At 35.5% G+C, this 26,317-nt stretch overlaps 1 protein-coding gene across 1 annotated transcript in view; it reads right to left on the bottom strand.

The window, feature by feature from the left end:
* Positions 1-26,317, bottom strand: part of LOC138705785 (serine-rich adhesin for platelets-like) — a 462,846-nt gene that overhangs the window by 133,795 nt on the left and 302,734 nt on the right. Inside the window, exon 2 of the mRNA XM_069834423.1 lies at positions 5,728-5,802. Coding sequence (XP_069690524.1) covers positions 5,728-5,802 — 75 coding nt within the window. The remainder of the gene's footprint in view (positions 1-5,727; positions 5,803-26,317) is intronic.

The following is a 26,317-nucleotide window of genomic DNA, read 5'->3' on the forward strand; positions in this document are numbered from 1 at the left end:
GTCGTTCAGTGAACACATCAAAAAGTTTTTTTTTGCTTCTACTGTAAAATTTTCCAAAGTGGAGATTGCTGACTTTACTTCTAGGTACCTCATTTATTAAAAGAGCCCTATCCATATCAAAATATGCTCCATCACGGCTATGCTACGAAATGTCAAGAGAACCCTTCTATATCGAAGATTTGAGACACCAACTGCTGCTCCCGTCCACGGTCCAGTACGAGAATCTCCTACAGGAACTCCGAACGAAGAGGTCACAAATATGGAGCGACTTCTATACAACAGAGGCCATGCTATCCGACGAGTGGAAGAGAGCGTACTACGAACTCAGACACATCATCACACGCTTCGCAGTGCATGGTTTTCACTTCAAGATCTGCAAAACGAAAGGCTACCATGAGCCCAGTGAAGAGTGCGTGTGTAAATTGTGCGAAGGTGCCTGTGAAAGATACCACGCTCTCTCATGCAGACTAAGAATCGAATCACTAACGAGTTTCTGTAGCGAATAAGCATCCAGGGAACGAACACACAAAAACATGCATATTTTGCGCTTTTCTATCTATTATTTATAAGCTCTCTGGCAGAATGCTACACCAGTCAGTGCATCCGAAGAGGTGTAATTGAGCTGGTGAATATCCCTCATAAAATCAGTACCCAGAATCTGTAGTTGTTGAATAAGAAAGCCATTCTAGTGTAAACAGATGTCGAAGAAATCGTATTGTTCTCTGGTCAATGCTTCAATAAGGACTGCATAATTTGACGTTAAACTGCGCCTTAGTGACGTAATGAAACACATCCAACTGGCCAGAAAGTCTTCATGGCGACGTCCCTGGTTCTTTAATATTTTCCTATACAAGTTTTTTTTTTTTTTTTTTCTGTGCTGACCAGTCCTGGTCTGCCTCATAGTTCGTGATAATAGTGTCATATCACTTATCGAATCCTGTTGTTGGAAATGTCCAATCAATTTACGAATTGATTTCAACGGTGAATTCCTGACATTAAAATGGTTGTAGTAAGTCATTGAAGTGAGAATAATGAAGTTCTGAGGATTAAAATGGAATTTCAAGATTTTTCTTTAGTGATATAAATTTTTCAGTGTTTAGTTTCTTAAATCAAGTTTACAAAGTCTTATAAAGAACAAAAAAATGTATATATTAATTTTTTCTAACCCGTTGGGAATTATGGATTACAGTCTATAAAATTTCTAATTACGATAGTGAGAGACTTTAAATACAGAGTGTCTCAAATTGATGTATACACAGTTTTAAACACAAGATGAGACAGGAATACGATTTTTGCGGTTTTGTATTCCTTAAGCCCGTACATGTTCAAAAAGGCCCTCTTCTGCCACAGTACACTCCCAACAACGACGTACAACAGAGCGACATTGCCTACCAACTGTATTGTTACTAATGGAATATGTTCGATCTGAACTTTCAGTTCCTCCAGTGTTTGTGGTTTTGTGGCATACACTGTGACCTTTAGAGCTCCCCATAGGTAGAGGTCTGGAGGGATTAAATCCGGAGATCGAGGCGGGAACTCCGCAGCACTTCCTCTTCGTCCTATCAATCTCTGATTGAGTGTGAGATCGAGAAAATTCCTCAGATTGACATGAAAGTGAGCTGGAGCCCCGTCTTATTGAAAGTAAAACCCATTTTCATTCTCAAAGGTCATTAAGACGTGGAATCTTGGTTTCCAACATTTGCAGGTATTTCTCACCCGTGACAGTCCCTTCGAAGAAGTACGGCCCAATTATTCCTCTGGAAGACAGACCATACCATAGCCTACTATTGCTCCTGGAAGATTAACGGCCTTTGCTTCAAAGATGTGTGGGGTTTCGTCAGCCCAGTGCTGGTTAATTGTGTCATTAAGTTTAAATGTGGCTTCATCTGACCAAACAATAAGACTTCCATTTTTGATCTCGCAAAATTCGATGAACACTGGATTTGCTGATACCAATCTCACGAAACATTGCCTCATTGACTTCTTTTGGGATTGTGCAAAAGCCTGCATGACTGCATCAACATTCTCGTTATCGGTGGAACTTCTCTTTCTTCCGCACCGCCCTTTCAACACATCTTGCACCGTTCCGTCGACTTCAAACTTGTCTCGGATTCTTGTGATAGTTGATGGTTGTGTTTCGAATTTAACCCTTCAACGTCGCTGAACCTCAACATCATTCTCTACTTTCCAATAACATTTGAGTATCGACTTAGGGGAAAGTCGGGTAATATCGGACATCGGGTAATATCGGACAGTGCGTTTCTTTCATCTACCACCATATGGTAGTACCTGAATGGCATGGTTACGTTTCTCTATGCGACATCACAGAAACGTAACCATGTCAATCAGGTACTATCATCGTGTGGTAGATGAAAGAAACTCACTGTCTGATATTACCCGATGTCCGATACTACCCGACTCTCCCCTACGTTCATCGCAGATAATTGCACCGCCAAGTTTGTTTATAAACAGATGAACATGTTTCCATGCTTCTCACTCCCTTCTGAATCATAAATCGCAAAAATCGTATTTCTATCTCATTTCTTTGCATTAAATAGTATTTCAAAGAGTGTATACATCAATTTGGGACAATCCGTATTTGATTTGGCATTGTTACAGAATTTCTTTATTAACTTAGATTAACCGTTTATGAATTAATGATACTGGTAGCTAAGCAATTATGTAGTATTGAATAACGGGGCAGCCTTAAATTCTACCTCAAAGTAACTAATTTTTAAGGAATGTGCGAGTTTTGTAGAGCTTCGTGTTCAAATTTATAAGATAATTAATCCAGTAAATCATAGGTCGACAAAGTATACAATTATGTCTACTTACGTCAGATTTTGAAGTAGATTTTTTCTCTTCAATGTTGCATTTTCCATGCAAACAAAAGTATTCTATATATATATATATATATATATATATATATATATATATATATATATATATATACAGGGTGTTTAAAAATACGGGGCATAATTTCAGGTATGTATTTCCCACATGTAGACAATTAAAATAGTTCATTACAACATGTGTCCGGAAATGCTTTATTTTTCCGAGTTATGGCCTTCACAACATTGAAATTCACCGGAACGTTTTTCTTTCCGCAGGTCGTTGCCGTCAAAGGAGACATTAAGAGGGCACTCTGACAGTTCATTCCGAGGCGAAGGTTACAGTCAGTGTTGTGTAGGCGTTAGACTGTGCGACATGTATTCAAATCAAGAGCTGGCAGAGATACGCTTCATGTACGGTAAGGCGGACGGCAATGCTGCGCTGGCTCGTCGTTTGTACCAGGAGAGGTACCCACAGCGACAATGTCCAGATCGCAAGACATTTGTATGTCTCCATTACCGTCTGTGCGAGTATGGAAAATTTAACTCTCCTGGTTTGGGAAGGGGACGACCAAGATCTACAACTCCAGAAGTACAGGAGGAGATTCTGGAGGCTGTGAACATGACTCCTTCTATCAGCACACGAAGGGTAGCGTTGCAAGTCAATGTTCCTCATACGACTGTCTGCAGACTGTTGAAAGAGTATCAATTGTATCATTTGCAACGTGTACAGGCCCTGTCACCAGCAGATTACCCTGCACGACTTACGTTCTGTCAGTGGTTCTTGCAGCAGTGTGGTGTAAATCCGAACTTTCCTGCCTTAGTATTATTTACAGATGAAGCACAGTTCACACGAGATGGCATAACAAATTTCCACAATCAGCATGTATGGGAGTATGAAAACCCACGTGCAACTGTTCCATCTCATCACCAGGTGCGGTTCTCCCTCAACATGTGGGCCGGTATCATTGGTGATCGATTAGTTGGACCTCATGTACTTGTAAACAGACTTACGGGGCAGGCGTACACAAACTTCCTGGAAAACACCATACCTCATGTTTTAGAAGACACTCCACTGATCAATCGTCAACACATTCACTTCTTGCATGATGGCGCTCCTGCACACTTCAGTCGTATGGCTCGCCGGTACTTGGATCGAAGGTTTCCTGATCGATAGATAGGTAGAGGTGGCCCAGTTGCTTCGCCTCCACGCTCACCTGATCTGAACCCTCTCGATTTCTACTTGTGGGGCCATTTAAAATCATTGGTTTATTCGTCTCCGGTGCCTGATTTGGAATCCCTTCGGAATCGAATTGTGGCATGTTCTGAGGATATACGCAATATTCCTGGAGTTTGGGATCGTGTTCGCAGGTCAATGAGACATCGATGTGAGGTCTGTATTCAAGCAGGAGGTGGACATTTTGAACATCTTCTCTAATGGCAACGACCTGCGGAAAGAAAAACGTTCCGGTGAATTTCAATGTTGTGAAGGCCATACCTCGGAAATGAAGCATTTCCGGACACATGTTGTAATGAACTATTTTGATTGTCTACATGTGGGAAATACATACCTGAAATTATGCCCCGTATTTTTGAAACACCCTGTGTGTGTATATATACACACACACACACATAACATTTCTTTCGTAGCAGTGTCCTTGAACTAAATTCGTTTTCTAGATTATATTTCCACATTACATAATTTCTAGGATTTTTTTTTTCTAATCCTTGATATATTATTATCAGTAAACCTTGAAGTATTACAATCAACTTCCTGCGATTGCAAGATTTTAGTTCTGCCATGTCAAAAGCCACTCACTAAACTGCACAACTACACTAAGAACGTTAGCACGTAATCAAACTGCTTCTCTACTGTGCATATTGCTGTAATGTAGTTACGGAAGTCATCCATCCATGCTTGCAGATATAATTTTGAGTTGTTTATATGAGCAGAGTATAGCATACACAGAAGACTGCTAGTATAACAGAGCCAGCGTGATATATATGCGTGGCTACACCCAATCTGAGAGCTATGTTTTGGTACGAACTTCCCAGCCGTAGGTATAACATTTTATTCTGAACTAGGTAAAACGCGACAATACAAAATTAATAATATTACTGTGTTTGATTGCTTGGTATTCAACGGATTCTTACTTACACTTTATTGTTGAATTGGTACATAAGCGAAACAGCCTCAGAAAAGATTCCCTCACCTTAATAAGTTAAGAAGTTGCGTATGAAGTGGAAATTAAAATTAAGGTGACATTTAACATTTAATTTTTTTAAGATGACATGTATTTATTTAGCCTGACGGGTTACTTCCTTGGTTTGAATTGTAAATTATTTAAAAATAGCGTGTAAGAGGGCCTTAGACTAAAAATGTTTAGCTTAAATGTAGTTCTGTTTATAAGTATGCATAACGGTGTAATTATTTGACTTACTTGAACTGTTGTATCAGTGAAGCGAGGTGAGTCAGTGAAGTTATGGTTTTACAGTGCAGTGAATAGTTCCGATCAGTGATAATTTATAGCGTCAATGAAATGTGCTCTATAGTGCCAGTGAAATATGTTACGGAGTGTCAGTGAAATGTGCTCTATAATGCTAGTAAAATGCGTCATAGTGCCACTACAGTGAATGAGATGAGAGTAAAGTGAAAGACTATTGAAACTTATGTAGGGCCTATACATGTGTAGGTTGTATTGTAAAATTAGGTATTTTATGTTTCATTATTAATTGTAATTATTGTGTTAAATTGTATTGTGTATTCTTATTGTATTGTGTATTGTTTATGATTTTATTGTATATTGTTCATCATTTTATTGTGTATTGTTTATATTGTGTATACCACTTCCACCGGGTGCTTGCCCACTTGCAATGTAAATAAATACGTACATACCTTTGAAACAAGGATTGTCAAAAGCATACTGGTCACCGGCACCTTCTGGATCTGTCACTAACACCAGATGTTTTCCTGTGTAAAAGAGAAAAAACATGTAAATATTTCGGAATGATTAGTAGACATTGAATGTTCAATTAGAGCCATAAACCTGTTGAAAATTGTGTACATTTTAGCTTCCAATATTGATGATTTTTTCCTTTCTACCGAATAGCAAATGCATGAATTTTCACACTAACGATTCAGAATAAGTTTGTGATGAAAACTTGGTTCTTCGTGATTTTTGTTTTCGAATTAATAGAGTTTTCCTGCCATCAACTTTTCAATTTATCATAATCAAGCAAAGTATTTCTTGCCATAGATATTAACCCCATAGCACAATTAAATAAATAAATGTATTATCAAACAAAAAAAAAACATGTCACAGAGCTGTTCTAAAGGATCTTCCTATAACTTACAGTAAGTACGTACATCAAACTCTCCATTTACAATAATAGTATATCATACCAGAAGTCAGAACTCAAGTCACACTCCATAGGCAGCTGTCTTTAACGGCAAGTTTCTAAATCTTGATTAAGAAATGCGGATTTAATATTGTAATGATTTTCCCAATTTGACGGCCACACTATGGTAATCAGAGCTTGACATTAGTATATTTTGTTCTTTAATCCGAAATCGTAAGCTTTGAATAGTTAAATGCATTTCCTGGACATTGGAATTAAATGGGTGAATTGCATAGTGTCTCCAGCTGTCAATTTTTATACGTAGTGCCTTTTCCTAACTCGATGCCTATTTTAGTGTCCATATACGCATTCTTTTCATCGCCTCTTCTTTGGTCAAGCTAAAATAAAATCGAGGCGGTGAGTTAAAAAAATTCATAAGTACACATGACATCATTTTTCGGGAAGTACATAATAATAATAATAATAATAATAATAATAATAATAATAATAATAATAATAATAATGTGAAGTTTGGATAAATTAAAGAACTTACATGTATATGTATATATGCGATGATGTGCATTGATCCGTTGACATTGATATGTTGAAAAATTATGAAGTATATGTTGTTGACTGTTTGGTTCTGTAATCATTGAAAAATGTACATATTTAAAAAAAAGGGGGTATGATTAAAGAGAGTTAAATGTTCAAGGGTATAGTATTAATCATTAATAAATATTGAAGAATTAAGGTGAAGAAATATGTGATATAATCTATATTGATCTGAAAAAGGGAAAATAACTAAAAATTTGATTTACAATTCAGAATTTATGTCAAAGTTGATTTAAATGGGGAAACTTACGTGTATATATGCGATGTATTCGAATTAAAGATATGGTCTACCAGATTCGTCCAACAACTAAAGAAGATACTAAACGAAGAATTAGAGGAGCCTGTGGGTCTCTGAGCTGTGCTGAAGTGCAATCACGGATGTTAGGAGGTGATCAGAACATTGTTTCGCACAGGGTGCCGTACATTTTGAACACTTACTATGAAGAGTGCACGTACATGAACAACACAAAGCATATCTCAGAAGTACCATTTTTGTTTCATTGTGAGTACACAATAAAAGTTGAGAAAAAAGTTTCAGTAAAAGTTGTTTCTTTTTAAAAGTATTTTCCAATGGTACCTTCAATGACCAATGTTCTCATTTGAAATTTCGAAGCTAATCACCTACCCCTACTTCCGGTTTGTTACGGGAAATTGTACTATCACCAATCGATTCCTTACATAGGTTTCGGGTATCAAATTTTTTTTATGAACAATCAGTATCACATAGTTTTCGAGAAAAAAGCCTGATATGGGTGGTCTGAAACACCCGATATATAAGTTCTTTAATTTATCCAAACATCATATATGTGGAATGAAATTCATATTTAACTATATTAAACAATTTTTTATGAATAAGATTGCTAACAAACCACATCATTATCATGTCTTGAATTTTAATTAATAATTATTATTTCAAATCAAATTCCATTCAAATTTGTGTATATTTTACAGAATTAAGAATCACCTGGTGAATACGAATCAATTATAGGCCTACATAGAAAATAATTTTAACTTGCAACATAAAACACAATTGCATTATATGCAAAAACAAATATACATTATCATAATATCATAAATAACAATACGTAATTAATCATAACGTCAGTAATGTTTTATATAAAATTTAAATTTACGTCAAATTTATCATATATACATAAGTATAACAATATTTTATACATTTTATCCATTTTTATATATTTAACAGTGTTATTTAACAAACATAAAACATTGTAAGAATACCAAAAAAGATTCTAAACATAAAACCAGAAGGCAGGCGCAATATTGGCAGACAGAAACTAAGATGGTTGGATGGAGTGGAGGAAGATTTAAGGACTCTAGGCGTGAGAAGATGGAGGCAGAAGGCTCTGGTTGGACAGGAATGGACCAAGATCCTAAGGGAGGCCAAGGCTAGACTACAAGGGCTGTAGTGCCAAAGAAGAAGAAGAAGAAGAAGAAGAAAACATTGTAACATGAGTTCTATGTATTTATATATTATATTACGCACATTTTCGGGAAGTTAGTAAATCCATACGCAATTCAATTAAATTAACTATATTAAGATATTTTACTGCATATAATTCATGATTTAAATTTTATTGTTATATCATATACAAATTCATCAGAGTGAATACATTCTACATTGGACTTACGTTTAGATATCGTTAAAATAATTAAGTATCTGTTGATGCCACACAGGCATAAATGTTCATACATTTCTTTTAGCAATGTGTATTAGCAAATATTAATTTGCAATAAAAACGATAAATCATATGATTGAAAAACTTTAAATAAATTTTATAATCTTCAGCCAAGCTGCTGATAAACTCCATTTTAGTGTCTACAGCGGCCTTAATTTATTCAAATTTTTTCAGGTGATCCTAAACGTTCTCAATAACATTGATCTCTGGAGAACGAGCAGGCCATGGCAATAGGGGGGACCTTTATTCACTGAACCTGGATTTGTGGCATGGTGCATTGTCTTGCTGGGACATCCAAATAATACCGTACCTTCTTTGATGGGAGCATGTAATATTCCATAATATCCACATTATTTTGGAGAGTATACCATGCCTTCCACAAAACAAAGCTCTCCCAGACCTTTGGAACTCATGCAACTCCACACAATCGCAGTTATCGTCCTTTGATCCTTCACTCTCCTGGTATTTTCTAATTGTGTTCTGAACACAACGGCTGCTTAAATTCAATAATTTCGTAATTTCACACTATTTTTTCTATCTTTGTAAAATCTTACAATTTGCCCACACAAACTGATTTCTTGCCCATTATTCCACACGATATGACAACAATAGAAATTACAGTAGACAAAAGATGCAGTTTCGTTATTTTTCCTGCAATTACCCTCTGATGTCAGATACTGGGTACCAAGTAATGATTATAAGGGAGGGGGTAGTTTCTGCCCTCAGCACAAAGGGGAAAATTAGACGCATGCTGTAGGCGGTATGGAACCAGTCTGTTGCCGGTAGTAGGTAGCAATGGTCCATTTCCCTCAAATAACAATAGCCTATTGACAAATTTTCCATGCATTTTAAAGAGTTTTTTTTTTGTTTTTTTTTTTGTTTTTTTTTTTGTTTTTGTTTTTTTTTTGTTTTTTGTTTTTTTTTTTTTTTTTTTTTTTTTTTTTTTTTTTTTTTTTTTTTTTTTTTTTTTGCCTGTTGCTTGTGTTATTAAAGCAAAATTATATTGGGTGCTCATTTTTATCACAAGTTACATATTGATAATAGTTTAAAATAAGTTTTTGAGATTAATAAAAATTCATAAATACCTCATCTGACGTGATTTATTAAAAAAAATGCGAAATTTCTATAAACATAAACTTTAACATATCTCAGAAAGTAAAGCACATACAAAATTACAAAAGGTCTGAAAATGCATGTATTCATGACTCAATTTTAGCAATCTCAGATTAAAAAAAAATTATGTACATCTATATTCACAAAAATGTTGTTTTTAAGAGGGCTATCTTAAAGTTTTGAGAAGCACTGTAGTGTATGAGAAATAGAAATCTTGATTCTCGCAGTAGAATCTGTTGCGCCGAACATATTAAAAAAAAGACAATGTTAGCATCTGTTAGCATCGTATTTGTTTTCTTACCCCTTAGTACGAAAAACCAGACTCACCGCATTGTTTAATGCACAAATGGGACACAAAGCATGGACCGATATCAATGCTAGATTAGCAACACCATCATACTTAGGAAGGGCTGATCATATTAGGAAGTTTAAATGTAGGAAACAAAGAACAGACGTGACAAAATTTTCCTTTGTTAACCGCACAATAGTAGACTGGAACAGCTTACCTGCGGCAATCTTTCAGGGTGGTCCTCTTAAAATCAATACATTCAAGGAAAGGTTGAGAAGATTAGACTGAAAATGTAATTGGAGGTGCAGTGTAATTATTTAAGTTGTGTCATGTAATTAATTGGATTGATATATAATTAATTGAGTTGATATGTAATTAATTAAGATGGTATGTAATTAAGTTGGTATGTAATTAATTAAGGTGATATGTAATTATTTAAATTGGTAATAGCTGGGTGAAATAGAAGTACTTATAAGTTAGATTTACTTTTGATTATGGTAGGCGTTATTATAGAATAGTTTTTACTTATAGTCCTAGGTTTATTGCATCTACTATTTAGAGATTTACGTTTATTTTATTTTATTTCATTTACGTTTATTTTATTTTATTTCATGTAATTGTAGTTATTGTATATTATATATCACTGCCACCGGGCGTATACCCAATTGTAGTGTTAATAAATACCAGTGGCGTAGCATGAAATTTTGAGCAGGGGAAGCTAACTCAAGTTGTCTTTCATGCATACAGGGTGCGAATTAACGAGGGAATGGGGAGATCCCCCCCCCGTTGGAAAGTTATCCCCTCTCATAAATTCATATTAACATCCCTGCCAGGGATAACTTCTATCCCCCCTCACAAAATACAATTGTTTTAATACGAGTATACTGTATAAAGTATAAACAAAGCACAGAAAATAATATTGATGTATTATCATCACCGACAAGCTGACAACAATCAAAAGCTTAGGAATTATACATCTTATCTTAAACCTACTCATGGATATAATAATTATTATTATGATCAAGATGCAAGACAAGCAACTCAGTGCGACCAAGCGTTGAGCAGTATCGAATGAGAATAATTTTATGTATGGTATTCTCTATCTAGGATTCTATCTCCCCCTCATCAGAAATCTTAATTCGCACAATGAATGTACATATGAGAAAACATATTACAAAAATATAGTCTTAAAATAAATGGTAGTCAATGTCTAGTCAGCAGTCCGAAGATTGGTTGAAAACTCATAACACCAATAAGGCATGACCTCAAATGGTACGTAGTAAAATATGATTTCACGGTTTACACATAATATCTCTAACAAATAGACACGTACCTATAACGTTAACTCACTCCCTGTCATATTTAGAGAAATTACAATATTAACGGTCAATAGATACAGTATTTGTATAATTATGTAAGTGTGCATCTGTCTTTTGGTTATGTCCTTCATTGACAGCAAGGGAGTCGGTCGTTTGTTTTTTATATCATTTTTTTTTTCGTAAGTCAGTCTTGATAATGGAATTGTCCTGAAAAATTCAAGTAAATAGTGTCAGGAACTGTTATTTCACTCATTATTTATTATATTAGCCACAATGCACACTAACACTTCAACTGAACACAAGTCACGAAAGGGATAATTCAGAAACTAATTTTTTTCAATGTCAAAGCTAGCTTCTTGCGAGCCTTGCGACCAGGGCAGTTCGTAGAAAGGGATGGAAAATCTGAGGGGTAGGTTACACAGAAGAATGCGTGAAAGAAAGCAGCCTGCTTGTAATTCAGTGGAGGGGATTGGAAGCTGGTGTGTACTGGCTTCATGTTTACTGCTGCATCACAATCATCCTGAGCTGCCGCATCACAATATTTAATGCGAAAGTATAAATTGTATTAAAATTAATAAATAATTTTGTTCATAAACTGAAGGTTTATTATGAAATTATTATTAACTGGGGAAGCTGAGCTTTTTAGCTTACATTGATCCTACGCCACTGATAAATACATACATACATACATACATACATACATACATACATACATACATACATACATACATACATACATACATACATACATCTCCAACAAACAAAGCTAAATGAAAATTAGACACGAAGTGGTTCTGTAGTGAAACAATTTGGACACCGAAAGATGTGCAAAACTGTAAATATCCCAGTAAGTTGATACATGAGATTTGCAAAACCTATACTGCTAGAAAACTTTAACGATTGTTGAATAGTCAAATGTGTGTATTCCGATAAAAGAACTATAAAGATTCCAATCATTCTTATCTGATGACATCTACAAAATATGCCTGACAAAACGTCATTATGACATACATTAAGCGTAAACTTATTGTCATTGTGTGAACAAAGGAGGCTCAGAAATGCGGTAACTGAAAGATGACCGTGAGAAAGAATAAGAACAGGAATGATTGAGTAACGTAATAGGAGGTCGCCAAGTTTGAAAAGCAGGGAAGAAAAATGACAGAGTCCGGTGACCCAACTGATACCACTTTCAGGCTTCCGAAACTCTGAATATTCTCTCAGTTAAGCTAATCCAGGGAGATTATAATGTCAAATAACATATATCAAGTATCACATTGCATCTTGTCCCACTATGCATTCTATATTATCATCTTATGGTAAGGCATCATCTCATGTACAGTTTTTCATAATTTACGCATAAATTTAATTCAAATTAAATTGAGATTATTAAAAAACAGTCGGACACGTTAAACATATTTTGAAACAAATATTTTGTATGGAAACAACATAATTTTGTAACCATTGTTTTGCAAGTTATAACATAGCCTACATAAATAGATATATTTTTAATGAAAACATCGGACCAACAATTTTGATAGACCACAAGATCCTGAATTAAAAAAAAAATCTAAATAAGAAATATAATACAATACAAAGAATAAAATAGAAAATCAACATTCTGAATCAACATAGTGATATATATATATATATATATATATATATATATATATACATATATATATATATATATATATATATACAAACCTATGGGTAGAAAGTAATTTATTTAACAATGTACATATAGGGTAAACATTGGTAATTTCGCGATAATTTCATGAAAACTAATTTAAAATGCAAATGTGTAAATATATCCTTATTCCGATCTTTTCATCTAAAAGACGATAATTTGCTGTACACATCTGGAGACATAAAAGATTGGATACGTTCTTGAAAATGTGCCAAAAACCACTTTTACAACTTAAGCTGAAAGGTTGGTTATTTCGTGATAACCTTGGTAATTTCGTGATATTGCATTGATAATTTCGTGAGAGGTAGAAGAATTGTGGAAAAATTCATTAAAGTCAAATGAAATTCTCATTTATTGTTATAAGACTTCAAACATAGTAATTCCGTCTAATATTCATAGCAAGAAAACATAGAAATACATATCAACACATAATTAGAATGAAATGAAAGTAAAAATTGAAACTGAAAAGGGATCTTCTTTGCCCTGAAAGAATGAACACTTATATTACGGACTTCACTATAGCCTATATTACGAGGGTAACTGTAAAAGTAATACATAACATTTGTTTAAAAATTGTATTTTTAACCTACAGCTTTGCTATTTTCACAGAATGTAGATGCATCCTTAAGGAACAAAATGTCACTTTTCCACATAATCCCCGTCCCTTCCAACTGCTTTACGTAACTTAGAAACTAGGGCCTGTAGACCAGCACGGTAATAAGTCTGGACCAACACGTCTGAGCCACTCTTTAGCAGCGTGCACAAAGGAGTCATCTTCTAACCTCGTTCCGCGAAGGGATCCTTCAGTTTACCAAAGAGATGGTAATCGCACGGTGCCAGTTCAGGACTGTAATGCGGTTGTTTCAGTGTTGTCTATCCGAATTTTCTGATCTGGTCTGTGGTCTTGTGACTGACATATGGCTGTGCGTTGTCGTGCAATATCAGAACATCCTGCTTCTCCCGATGTCGTCGAACACGACTCAGTCGAACTTGAAGTTTCTTGAGAGTTGCAACATACCCGTCAGAATTAATGTGGTTCCGTGTGGCATGATGTCCACAAGCAAGAGTCCTTCTGAATCGAAAAACACAGTAGCCATAACGTTTCCTGCCGAAGGTGTACTTTTGAATTTCTATTTCTTTGGTGAATTTGCATGTTGCCACTCCATTGTCTGCCTCTGTCTCCGGTCCAAAATGGTGGAGTCATGTTCCATCTTCTGTCACAATTCTTGCAAGTAAGTCATCTAACACTTATCATTGACACTTAGCATGATAACAAATCAAACAGAAGCTACACTGAACCCATTGCGTCTCCGTTTTCTTTTTTTGTTATCACATCTTGTCTTCAGATTTCTAAAATTCCTATTGTAACACAATTTTTAAAATAGTATAAAATGTAACACTTAATGCTCAACAAAATTTCGCCTCAAACAGCTAAGATTTCTATCAGGAAAGCTAAGCCTATATGGCGACTACAGATGTATCTAAAATTCCAAAAACATTTCCTAAAATTTCATGAAGATACAATAAATCTTTGTACCAAATATCATATGCTTACCTTTAGTAATAAGCCTGTAATGTAATTACAAACATCCAAAAAATTTGTACGCCTGAGAAGCCGACGCTAACTTGCTCTATCCAAACATAAAACCTCACTGAAGCAACTACAATAGTCACACAAAGCTTAGCTGTATGTTTCTGGAAACTGGACAACATATGCAATCCAATGGCGGAAATTTGGATCTCGTAACACCATTGGTTAGTTCACAAATGAGCAAAGAAAAAGTATCACGAAATTACCAATGTTTACCCTATATGAAACAGAGGTAATTTAAATGGAAAATACTATAACAAATCAAGAATTTATATAAAGGTTGTGATTCAAAATGCTTAAGGAGTCCTTGATGATGCCAAAGATAATATTTTCCAAAGTTTGGTGGTGAATTCCAAGAGATTTTAGTAGACTCTATGTAAATTTTGAAACACTACCTCTACTAACAAAAAGTAAACTCATGACTAGGGACCGGATTTTTATGTAATATCAAGGTGTGAAATATGTACATATTAATGTAAGAAAAATAAGCTGAATATGTACCAAAATATGTAAAATCATGAAAATATTTAATATCAGTATCTGGCAGGTATAGTATAGGTAAGACTCTCCAGTTGTGATTCCATAGAGCACACGACTTTTCTACCGCACACTTGATACATTACTATTTTTCCATCTGTAATGAAAGCTTCGTCCATCGCAATCCATTATTTTATTTTTCCAGAGTTGAAGATACATGGGCCAGTTTAGTTAGTTAAGGTGAAGCAATAACCTGAAAAGCTATTTATTTTAATCTTTCAACATCTTTCCAGTGTGTTCCTTTACTCCTGCTTCTTTTCAAAAGTCGGCTACTTTATTGCGGCTCATGTCAGACTTGGCACGGAGTTTCCGAGGGTGGGTAAGGTTGCATATTGCATGGGAAGGCTTGTTAAGATGTGTGCAGAACAATTATAATTCGAGACAAATCATGTCTCCTCGTCCCACTCCACCGCATGAAGGCAACGCTACTTTCTGATCCTGGAACTAAGGACGTTATGTTTCGTCCTGAAATATATCCTTTCTTGGGTAGATAAAAAGGCTGTTTAAATCTGTGTATTTTAAATTGTAAACTTCCCCAGCAGACGTTTTTTTTTTTTTTTCCTTTTAGAGAAGTAAAAATGAATAAAACCCCGAAATATGTCGATTTATATAATACCAAGCCATAATATGTAATGTGGGGTAAATATGTAAAAATATGTAGTATCAAATTTAAATATATTAATGGTAATTACAAGATTCGCAAAGATTTGTTATTTATATACGGTTAGGTTGAAAGGAATATAATATTATGTTATTACATAAAAATCCGGGCCCTACTCATGACTGCCCAGTTGTTGAGGGATATACCGTAATGGTTGCTTAAGTCGGGAATACATGGTTCATAAATGTTTCTTTTTACCAAATCAACTTCCTTAGCCCGGTCAATATTTATTTCGAAACGAACTGTGGGATCTAAAACAACAGCCTGATTTCTCTTGCGATTGATGGCTATAATGTCAACTCTTCTGATGGATCAGTTGAAGAGGTGCATTGTATTTCTTCGTGTAGGTACTTGAAATGTCAGACCTCGCAAAGCAGATGCCAATATTGAACGCACTCTAGGGTGGTGAGTGTTTTTCATGAGTTTTCCTTTACGGCAGAAGCCAAACACGTGACCAAGAGTTCAATCTCGCTACAATCAGAATGACGGCAGCGGATCTCTTAACGTTTTTCTTATTTTTCGTCCCGTACATTGAGTATTATCATTGGATATATATACGTGTTATCTGATAGGGAATATTTTCAATATATACCCAAGCAAGATAAGTGACTCTTGCGTTTCTCTGAAGTTTTTGATGTTATAAGAAAGACACAGATCAGTACATCACACGTCACAATTTTGGTACTAACAACATTTTATTTCAACATGTAACATTACATAAATACAACGCATATTTTAGTGAGTCTGAGTAGAAACATTACAATGAACTTAATTAGGTTTTCGAAATGCTTCCAATTTACAATCTGGCAATGGTTAGGGCATAGCACGATTTTCTTTTGAACATTTTCAATTACTGCTAGTGGTATTCATGTATATCACATCCTCATTTCCCTTCAACTTGTCCATTTTCTTCTTCTTCAAGTTCTATTGCATTTCTGGTGGTGTGGAAGAGAAGTCCTGATGGCCTTAAATCCACCAGGGAAATAAATAAATATCATTAGTAGGGACCGGATTTTTATGTAATATCATGGTGTGAAATATGTACATATTTATTTAAGAAAAATAAGCTGAATATGTACCAAAATATGTAAAACCATGAAAATATTTAATATCAATATATGGTAGATAGAGGATACGTAAGACTTTTCAGTTGTGATTTCATAGAGCACTCGACTTTTTTACTGCACACTTGACACATTACTTTTTCCATCTGTAGTGAAAGCTTCGTCCATCGCAATCCATGATTTAATTTTGTTATTAGGGTTGAAGATTCCAGGGGGCATTTCAGTTAGTTAAAAGCAATAGATAAACTCACTTGTACTTTATACTGCAAGTACTAAAACTAGATAACTGAGTGAAATGAATGACACAACAGTACTGCAAGCACTGTTTCGCTTTACTGGATTAGGAGAAAATAAGAGGAGATGTGGGACACATGCATTTTAGCTGCTCCCTGTAAGAAACAAAGTACCTACTAAACCTCAAACTATAGGCATTTACAAACTATTGATCGCAAAGTGACATTCCTGTCTCATTCAGAAAGGTAGGATTATTTCAGCCGAGAACCATACTTTCTAATTGCTCTGAAAATCCCATTTCCGTGTAGGTCTACTAAATTTAAAGTAAAGAGGTCAAACAATAACCTGAAAAGTATTTATTTTAATCTTTCAACGTCTTTCCAGCGTCTTTTCGAGAGTCGGCTATTTTATTGCGGCTCATGTCAGACTTGACACGGGTTTTCCCTGAAAGGATTAGGAAGAGGGTGAGTAAGGTTGCAAATTGCATGGAAACGGCTAGTTGAGACGTGTGCAGTACAATTATAGTTCGAGACAAATCATGTCGTCTTCGTCCCACTCCACCGCATAAAGGCAATGTTACTTTCTGAGTGATTTTTACAATACAAGATTGGTGTATGAGAAAAGTTGCCTTTTGTTCACTCATATTTACAATCGGCGGTATGGGGTGAATGTCTCTATTACTTCCTGAAACTAAGGTTGTTATGTTTCGTCCCGAAATATATCCTTTCTTGGGTAAGTAAAAAGGCTTTTTAATTGTAAACTTCCCAGCATAATTTTTTTTTTTTTTTCCTTTTAGAGAAGTAAAAATGAATAAAACCCCTAAATATGTAGATTTACGTAAAATCAAACCAAGATTTATGTAAAACCATATGTAATGTGAGTTAAATATGTAAAAATATGTAGAGTAAGGGAGGGTATTGTCGGATACCATTTTGATGTTTCAAAATAAAGGTAATTAAAAAAAGTTAGAACTGGAATTACTCAGTATTATAATAACCTATTGGGGTTCCTGCAGATTGTACATAAGTATTAGGTAATTTACATAATATGCATTTGCTGTATAACTTTCAAAGACAAAACAGAAACAATATCATCACTGACAGAATGGAAAGCTAATGTCGGATACATTAGACATTATTATGTAAGAGGTATGATAATGCATTTAAAATAATATATTGCACATCAGAAACTATTACAATAGTGTTCTGTTTAGTCAACTGATATGCAAGCCTTTTAACATCATTTCTGGTTCATCCAAAATATTTTCTCTCCATCATTAACACATAGTCAACTAGCTTCTCTTCAATTGAAGCTGGGAGTATTGGTTTTCGTCCAAGTTTCGATTTAACGGCTTTGGTGGGCTCAGAGTTGGACCGTACATAATTAAATAATGTTGATCGAGGTACATTGAATCTTTTGGAAGCAGCAAGATAGCCCATTCTTTTCTCCCGTACTGCGACAATGGCATTTACCATATCGTCAGACTTTCATTTTCTTTAGACTGAATCTCTTTTTTCTTTTATTTTAGGCATCTAAAAATATCAGAAGAAGAAATAATTCGTTACTTCATAATATTCGATTAATTAGAAAATTAATTACTTACATTAATTAAAAATACCCACGAGTAAAAATGTAGTGATTTGTTATAGAAAACATATAAATGGGTTTAAGGCAGCTTTTATGTGGCGAACAGCATTGAAAGACAGCCGACAATGCCCTCGGCTAGTATCCGACATTGCCCTCGGCTAGTATCCGACATTGGCCGACTCTTCACAAACAGTAAAACAAGCCAGCTGCATGAAACATGTTGTCGATAGCATTTCTGCAATTAGAGAATTAAGAAGCCTTGTCTATGGTATATCAAACAGTGCATATCATGTTGTGTAAATATAAGAATAACTTGTAATGAATAAATCATATTACTTACCCTCAAAAAGAATGTGCGTGTGTGTATGTCTCTATTCTCAAATGGCCAATACCTGCAGTTTTGTATGTTCATCTCTTCAGGCAAAATGCAGTTGCATCAGAAAAAATTACACTTGATATAAACGCAGAAAACACTCATTTCAACGCAGAATGAGAATAATTTATCACATTTATCTTCCTGCAAGTATTAGACTTTATAAGGTGAAGATTATAATGATGCAATTTTCTAGACAGTTGCTTATAAGATATCAAACCTATATGCATTTCTGGATTCGCCCATACGTGCTACATGCCCTGCCCATCTCAAACGTCTGAATTTAATGTTCCTAATTATGTCAGGTGAAGAAAACAATGCGTGCAGTTCTGTGTTGTGTGAAGACTATTTATTGGCATTAATTCGCGTGCAGAGTGAAGGATGGTGATAAAGTATGGGCACCTTATATTTGCTGCACTACATCTTGCACTGATTTTACACAGTTGTTGTCCGGGAAAATAAAATCCATGTAACTATGCTGAGCTAGTACATAACATGATTGGAACATACCAGACTCTAGTTGCCGTATGTCTTGAAGTTGCCATTCTTGCATTTCCACATTCTTTCCACCTAATCTCCACGATGTAAATGATGAACATGAGGAAAGATTTCATTCAGGACATATATGAGGGGTGCACAACCAAAGTGGACCAAGTCCTTCTGGAATTATTTTGAGAAATTGAGTCTTAAAGTTCCTTGCTCATGCTTAGTAACCTTCACCTTCCATAGGAAATGCTGCCCTCTGTGGAGTAACAATGAGTTATGGACTAGGTTTGTTATGGCAATGAATAAATCTAAGTTTTCTTCATCCGAGATTGTATTAATCCACAAACTGACCACTGATGGACTTGGTCTACTCTGGTTGTAAGCCCCTCATATGTAACAGAAACAAGATACCAACAATAATTTGATGCAAGCATGATCGGTGACTACTGCTGGTTCCTACAACGATCAACTGCAAACATGTGTAAGGAGAAAGGCAAAGCTTATTACTTACATAAATTCAGGAAAATTTATCTTTTCTGCAAAACACAGGAGAACAAAGACATGGAAAAGAAACAAGAAAGAAAAGCATGAAGGAGAGAGGAGGAACAAGAACGAAGAACTGAAGAAGAAATAAGAAAGAAAAAATGGAAATGTTAATACAAACAAAGAAACACAGAAGAACTAAGGAATTATAAAGAAAGAAGCAAGAAATAAAAAAAGTAGAATACAGAATATGGACAAAGAAACAAGAAGAATGAAGAAGTGAAAAAGAACAGCAACAAAGAAACACGGTAGAACGATAGAAGGAAGAATAATTAGGTCTATACAGTAATGCCAATTTATCCGCGGTTAACCTCAACATTTCTTTTGTTCATGTTCCACGTCTAGCTTCTTCATCTGAAAACGTTATAGAAAATCTAGAATTCAGTCGCTCCCTACAATAGGCTGACAATCAAACATTCTGATGAGGGCAGATAAAAAAAGTTATTTTTTTTTTCTTCCACTATGTTAATAATGTCAAAAGAAGTGTTTATACAAATTTTGGTCACTCGACTGCAATTACGAGGGTCGTAAAAAATAAGTTCGCCAGGGGCCGTTAACAGAAAGAAAACACAATTTCATTGCAAACATTTATTGGAACAGACACAGAATTTTTTTAGCTATTTATCAACATATTCCCCACCGGAATTGAGACATTTGTCATATCATGGGATCGAGAGAGAGGTGCAGAGGGCCGTCAACGCTAGTTCTGATCCCAGACGGTGACTTCTACGACACAAGGTTACAAAAATTGATCCCATGATATGACAAATATTTCAATTCCAGTGGGGGATATGTTGACAAATAGCGCAACAATTGCTGTATCTGTTTCAATAAATCTTTCCATGTAATTCTGCTTTTTCTGTAAGCGGCAGCAGGGAAAATCACTTTCTGGTAGGCCTCGTAATTGCGGTCGAGTGGCCAAAATTTGTATAAGCACTTCTTTTGACATTATTAACATGGTGGAAGAAAAAAAAAATATCTGCCCCCATCAGAATATTTGCTTGTGAGATATTTCCTTTTTAGAAATGAATGTTAAAATTTACTGTATTTCGGCCTGACCTGTGTTTATAACATGTTGATTATCATCAATTTTAATTACGAAATTCACAAATGGGCCATTTGGAAAGAATTCTCAAATCTGGGATCATTAAAAATTCCTTGCAAACGAGAGAGGTGGCGAGCGTGCGCTTTCACAAGTGTTACAAACTACTCGTAATAACGTACAACGTATTCAGTATTATTATTTGCTTGTCCTAATGTCTTTTTGTTTGTAATTTGTCAATTAAACTTTATCAAAAGTACGTATGTTGACGAAAAGAAGAGTTCCTTATTATCCCAAGTTTCGCGTTTCCGCGAACATATCCTCCGCGCATACAGGGCAATTACTGTATGTGGGATTTCTGCTCGCTAGCACATGATGATATAGAATCTTATGATAATGTGAAGGGCCGAATTCGTTAGATATTTTTTAATCAGCCTAGGTAAACACAAAAGTGGTCGCCCTCGGTGGTACAGTCACTGAGTACTGGATTAACTACAGAGGGCGATAGATTTTAAAGGCGATTAAACCATTTCCATGACTTTATTCGGAAAGAAAGTACCGTAGAGCTATAGATTTTATGTCGGACATTTACAGAACATAAAAGGATCCTGTTTTTGACAGAATGCTCTGAGGAAAATCTGTCACATCAAATCTGGAAGCAGTACAATAGTGGGCTAAATTCACCATACTAAGTATACAGTACTGTACATTTTTCTCAATTTTTGAAGCGAATAACGTCTATCTACGAGGCTACATTTGAAACTTTTACGACTGTCACACGGGAGCGATAGGCTGAGCGTAACTACATTTTAATGCTTAATAATTGTGAAAAAAATAGGAGCTAGGATAATAAAACTCGCATGTAAATAAATATTTATGAAAATAATGGAATTTAAGTATTTGTGAATTATTTTATTGTGACAATAATATTATTACATTTATCACAGATTTTAGAAACCGATGGTCACCAGCATAGTTCAGGCGGTAGTGCTTTTGCCTGCTGATTCGGAGTTGCGATTGGGCGTAGATTCGATTCCCGCTTGGGCTGATTACTGAGTTGAGTTATTTTCGTGGTTTTCCCCAACCGTAAGGCGAATGTCTGGTAATCTATGGCGAATCCTCGGCTCTATCTCGGCAAATACCATCTCGTTATCATAAATTCCATCGACTTTAAACAACGCAGTAGTTGATACGGCGTCGTTAAATAACAAAGTAAAAAAAAATGTAAACTTTACTGGTAACAAAGACGTTTAGATGTCTTCCTCTGCAGAACTCTAGGAGCTGTATCGGTATCTATTGTGTATGAAGTAGGCCTTACAGAATCACGGGTTTTCAAAATCTGCAACAGAATTCTGTGTAATTGAAATGATTTTCGAGTTACAGCAAATAAATCACTAATAAACAAGGTATGCGCAACTTTCTACCAATTCCGAGAGTGTGTTTTGCGTAACACTGTGCTAAAATGTCTGATAAAAGTAATGGGAGGCAAAACGAGGAGCACGTATACGTGACAAAACGCATGCACAAAGTGGGCCAAAGAAAGGGAAGATTTTAATTTTGTTGTTGCTGCTAGTACATGGATTATTTTAATAGGCTTAGATTCATTGTCATTGTTTAGACTGATTGTCGGAATGTATTAAACATAGAACATTAAACTGGTGAGCAACGAGGATTTACTGCAAAACCTTGTTATTTAAACTAAATGGGCAATATGCAGAAGCTACTCGTAGGGAGTTTCGCCGCCACTTTCAACTCCGTCATCATGATACTGTGCCCTCTTCACATGCGATTAAAACCTGAGTGTGTAATTTAGAAGAAACAGGCTCGGTATTAAAGTTTCTTCCAAAGGAATTGTTGGACGATATTTCTTTGAGTATACCAATTGGTCGTGCGCAAACTGCTATGATGATTCAACATTTTTTTAATGAACAATTAAGAGGTTTGGGGGAAAAACCAGACAGTTCCAATTCAGTATTTTTCGAGATAATGAAGAAAAACTTACCGCCAAACAATAAGCATGTACAGAAAGAGGCAGGTCCAAAATCCATGTGAATGTAAATATAATTCTTGGAACTACCTGGTTCTTCGACCAAACGATAGAGCGTTTTCTTTTTTTGCAATAAATAACTCAAAAATGAAAAAAAAAAAATAAATAAATAAAAATGAAAATAAAAAAAAATTGGACCTGCCTAGTTTTTCCCCGAAATCCCTCAATAGGGATATCCTGAACTAACACCAACAGATAGCGCACGTGTACTATGAGGGATGCGCTTTGCGTGTGCATTTGTTTTTCGGTATATAAACATTGAGGATATACGTAGTGTATTAGTATATTAAATACTCTTAAAAACAACTAAAAACGGCAAATTTTTGTTATGTTCCTATATGTAAAAACCAGGGAAAGCTTTTTGTCTTCAATCTGGTCCCGAAATATTCTGAATATAGCCTATGCTTTAAACCTTAAAAAATATAAGTAACTATTTCAAGTAGGCTAATTGTTGACTATAGTTTCATTTTGGAAGAGGAAAAAGAAACATTAATAAAAACATATGCAACCTTGACAGCGAGGTATGTTAGCAGTAGTTGTAGGAGTCTCCGAATTTTACGCCTACAGTAAACTCTCGATAAACTGGAACGTTTATTATCCAGGACGATCCCTAGTGAAATCCATTTCGTGAATAATGTTTTTAATGTACTATACCCTAATTATTAAAGCCATGTTTTAAGTTAAAATTTTCAAAATCATCCCACACAGTATTCAAAACTGTACGTACTTAACCTAACTTCGCATAAGCTATTCCTATTGAGAAGTAGGAATTTTCGTAACAGATGAACTTGGTTTCAGCAAGGCAGCGCAACATCAAATACTGTTGCCATCTCTATGCATACGAACTTGTTTGGGAATGATGTCATATAGAGAAATGGATACATTCACTGGCCTGCACGATCGCTCGATTTAAGTGCATGTGATTTGTTTTTATGGGGTATCAAAAAAGTAAGGTGCACGCAAACAAACCGCGAAACATTGAACAACTGAAGACAGCAATTCGTTATGAAATTTCAAACATCACAGTCGAAATGTTGCAAAGCATAATGAGAAACTTCAAAGAGCGATTACAAGAATGTAAGCACTTTGGTGGAGGGCATTTGAAGGATGTCATTTTCAAGAAGCAGATGCCATAATCTGTATTTTCTTATTATAAAAGCTAATGTAATATAATATCTAAAGCCACGGGCGTAGCTAAGTCAGCTAAGATGCTTGCCTGCCGATCCGGAGTTGCGCTTGGACGCGAGTTCGATCCCCACTTGGGCTGATTACCTGGTTAGATTTTTTCAGAGGTTTTCGCCAACCGTAAGGCGAATATCAGGTAATCTATGGCGAATCCTCGGCCTCATCTCGCCATATACCATCTCGCTGTCACTAATCCCATCGACGTTAAATAACCTAGTAGTTGATATAGCGTCGTTAAATAATCAAGTAAAAAAGAAAACAATATCTAAAATTTCATTTCACTATTTAAAAATCTCCAATTTCTTTGGCCCATTCTATACAAAAGCTGGATGACACAGATGTCAATTTAAATGTTCCTAAAATAATGGCACAATTCTGTCTTAACTTATATTTTAATTCTTCCTGGACCAATATTTTTCATTTGTATTTCAAGAGTTTTTTGTTTTACTCACGTGCAGCAGTTGCGTTCTTTCAAGATTTTTGATCATATTTATGTGAGTAAAAATACGTTATTGGAGATGGCGGCAACGCAAAAGAGAGAAGCAGTTGCGAGCCTCATCGGCGGCGCACAGGTGGCACAGCCATCGGTTGTTCACTCGCTCGCTCCTCTATCGTCGCTTTCTACGTCTGACGGATTCCTTCACGATTCAAGTTGACCGACTTAACAGCGTGCTGACGGCTGCTTATTATTGGTAACGTGTTGGATTAATGTTGGAAATTTCCCGGAAAAACCCTCTAGAAGCTTTAAGCTTCCTGCATCATTCACACTGAACCGGAGTTATGAATGATGTTTATAGAGCACCGGAGCGCGGGAAAGAATCTTACAGAAAGAGCAGGTTGTCTGTCAGGCTCTGCAGAACGGACATCTTGATTCAGGCTTTCGTGATTTTCCTCTGTTTATAATAACATCAACATATAAGCTTAACTTTCAATTCACTGGCTCATCTTCATACTCATCTCTGAGTTCATTTTACTTTCTTGAACAATTGTTTGCATACATCTGAAGTCTGATTAGCGTAATATGTAGCTAATCGGCGATGTATGCGACGGAGGAAGAAATAAACTTACCACTCTACCCTATTATCTTCTGGCCTAGTTGCCTCATAATTTGTGCCATGTTGGTATCACTTGTAAGGTTCAGACCTATCTTCAGACAGTTGACTAAACGACAATATCATTTCCATGTTTTTTCTTCTCATTCTGTTAAGCTATTATGCCCTGTTTTTACGTACACGCCTATTCATCTACATCAGGGATGTCAAGGTCAGAGCACGTGAAAGACTGTACGTGCTACCAAGCGCGCACGGGTTTCAATGAATCTATTCTGCAGGCAGTAGCGGTGAAAAAGAAGGGATGAGCAAAATGAACTCTATTGGCCTACCACTGCACGATGAATTAAACTGCTCTTCAGTAATAGATAATGTGTTACGATCATACAAGGAAACAAGAAATAAAGGCATGTTTTGCAGCTTGCACCTCTCTAATAAATGTAATTAATTATAAAATAGTAGGATATAACAAATAATAAACGTAGCTTCTCTTTAACTTAAGTAGTTTTACATAATGAGACCTATAATTCTGTAGTGCTCGGGAAAAGTGGCACAAGTCAAAAATGTTAATTTTACAGGAGAAGGAAAAAACTGTCTTCACACTGGTTTATGTCGATTTGATTTTCTTCTGTATGAATTATTCTAATCGGAGAAATACTAATGTCTCTTTTCCCAAGCGAGCAGATGTTCCGTAAGTTGTCAAAAAATTAATAAAAATATTTTCTGGAAACTGACTTATGCCACTTTTCCCAAGCACTGCAGAATTAACCCAATTATTGTTATGTAACTGTTACATAATCATGTACTACTTATATGAGCATCATTACACTTCTAGAAACAAATTTAAATTCCTGATTTCTCGCGTATTCAGAAGTGCTTTTTTTTATTTTTGCCGACACCAGCCTTCTTATGTTCAGTGAAATGTTGTTTCCTGCAGCAAAATAATTTCTAATGGAAGACCTGAATTGGCTAAGATTCCAAGTCCATTGAAGTAAATTTTTCAGGACCGCAAAGAAACTATATAGGCTTGC

The sequence above is a fragment of the Periplaneta americana genome, chromosome 9, assembly GCF_040183065.1.
Source record: "Periplaneta americana isolate PAMFEO1 chromosome 9, P.americana_PAMFEO1_priV1, whole genome shotgun sequence".
Classification (NCBI taxonomy): domain Eukaryota; kingdom Metazoa; phylum Arthropoda; class Insecta; order Blattodea; family Blattidae; genus Periplaneta; species Periplaneta americana.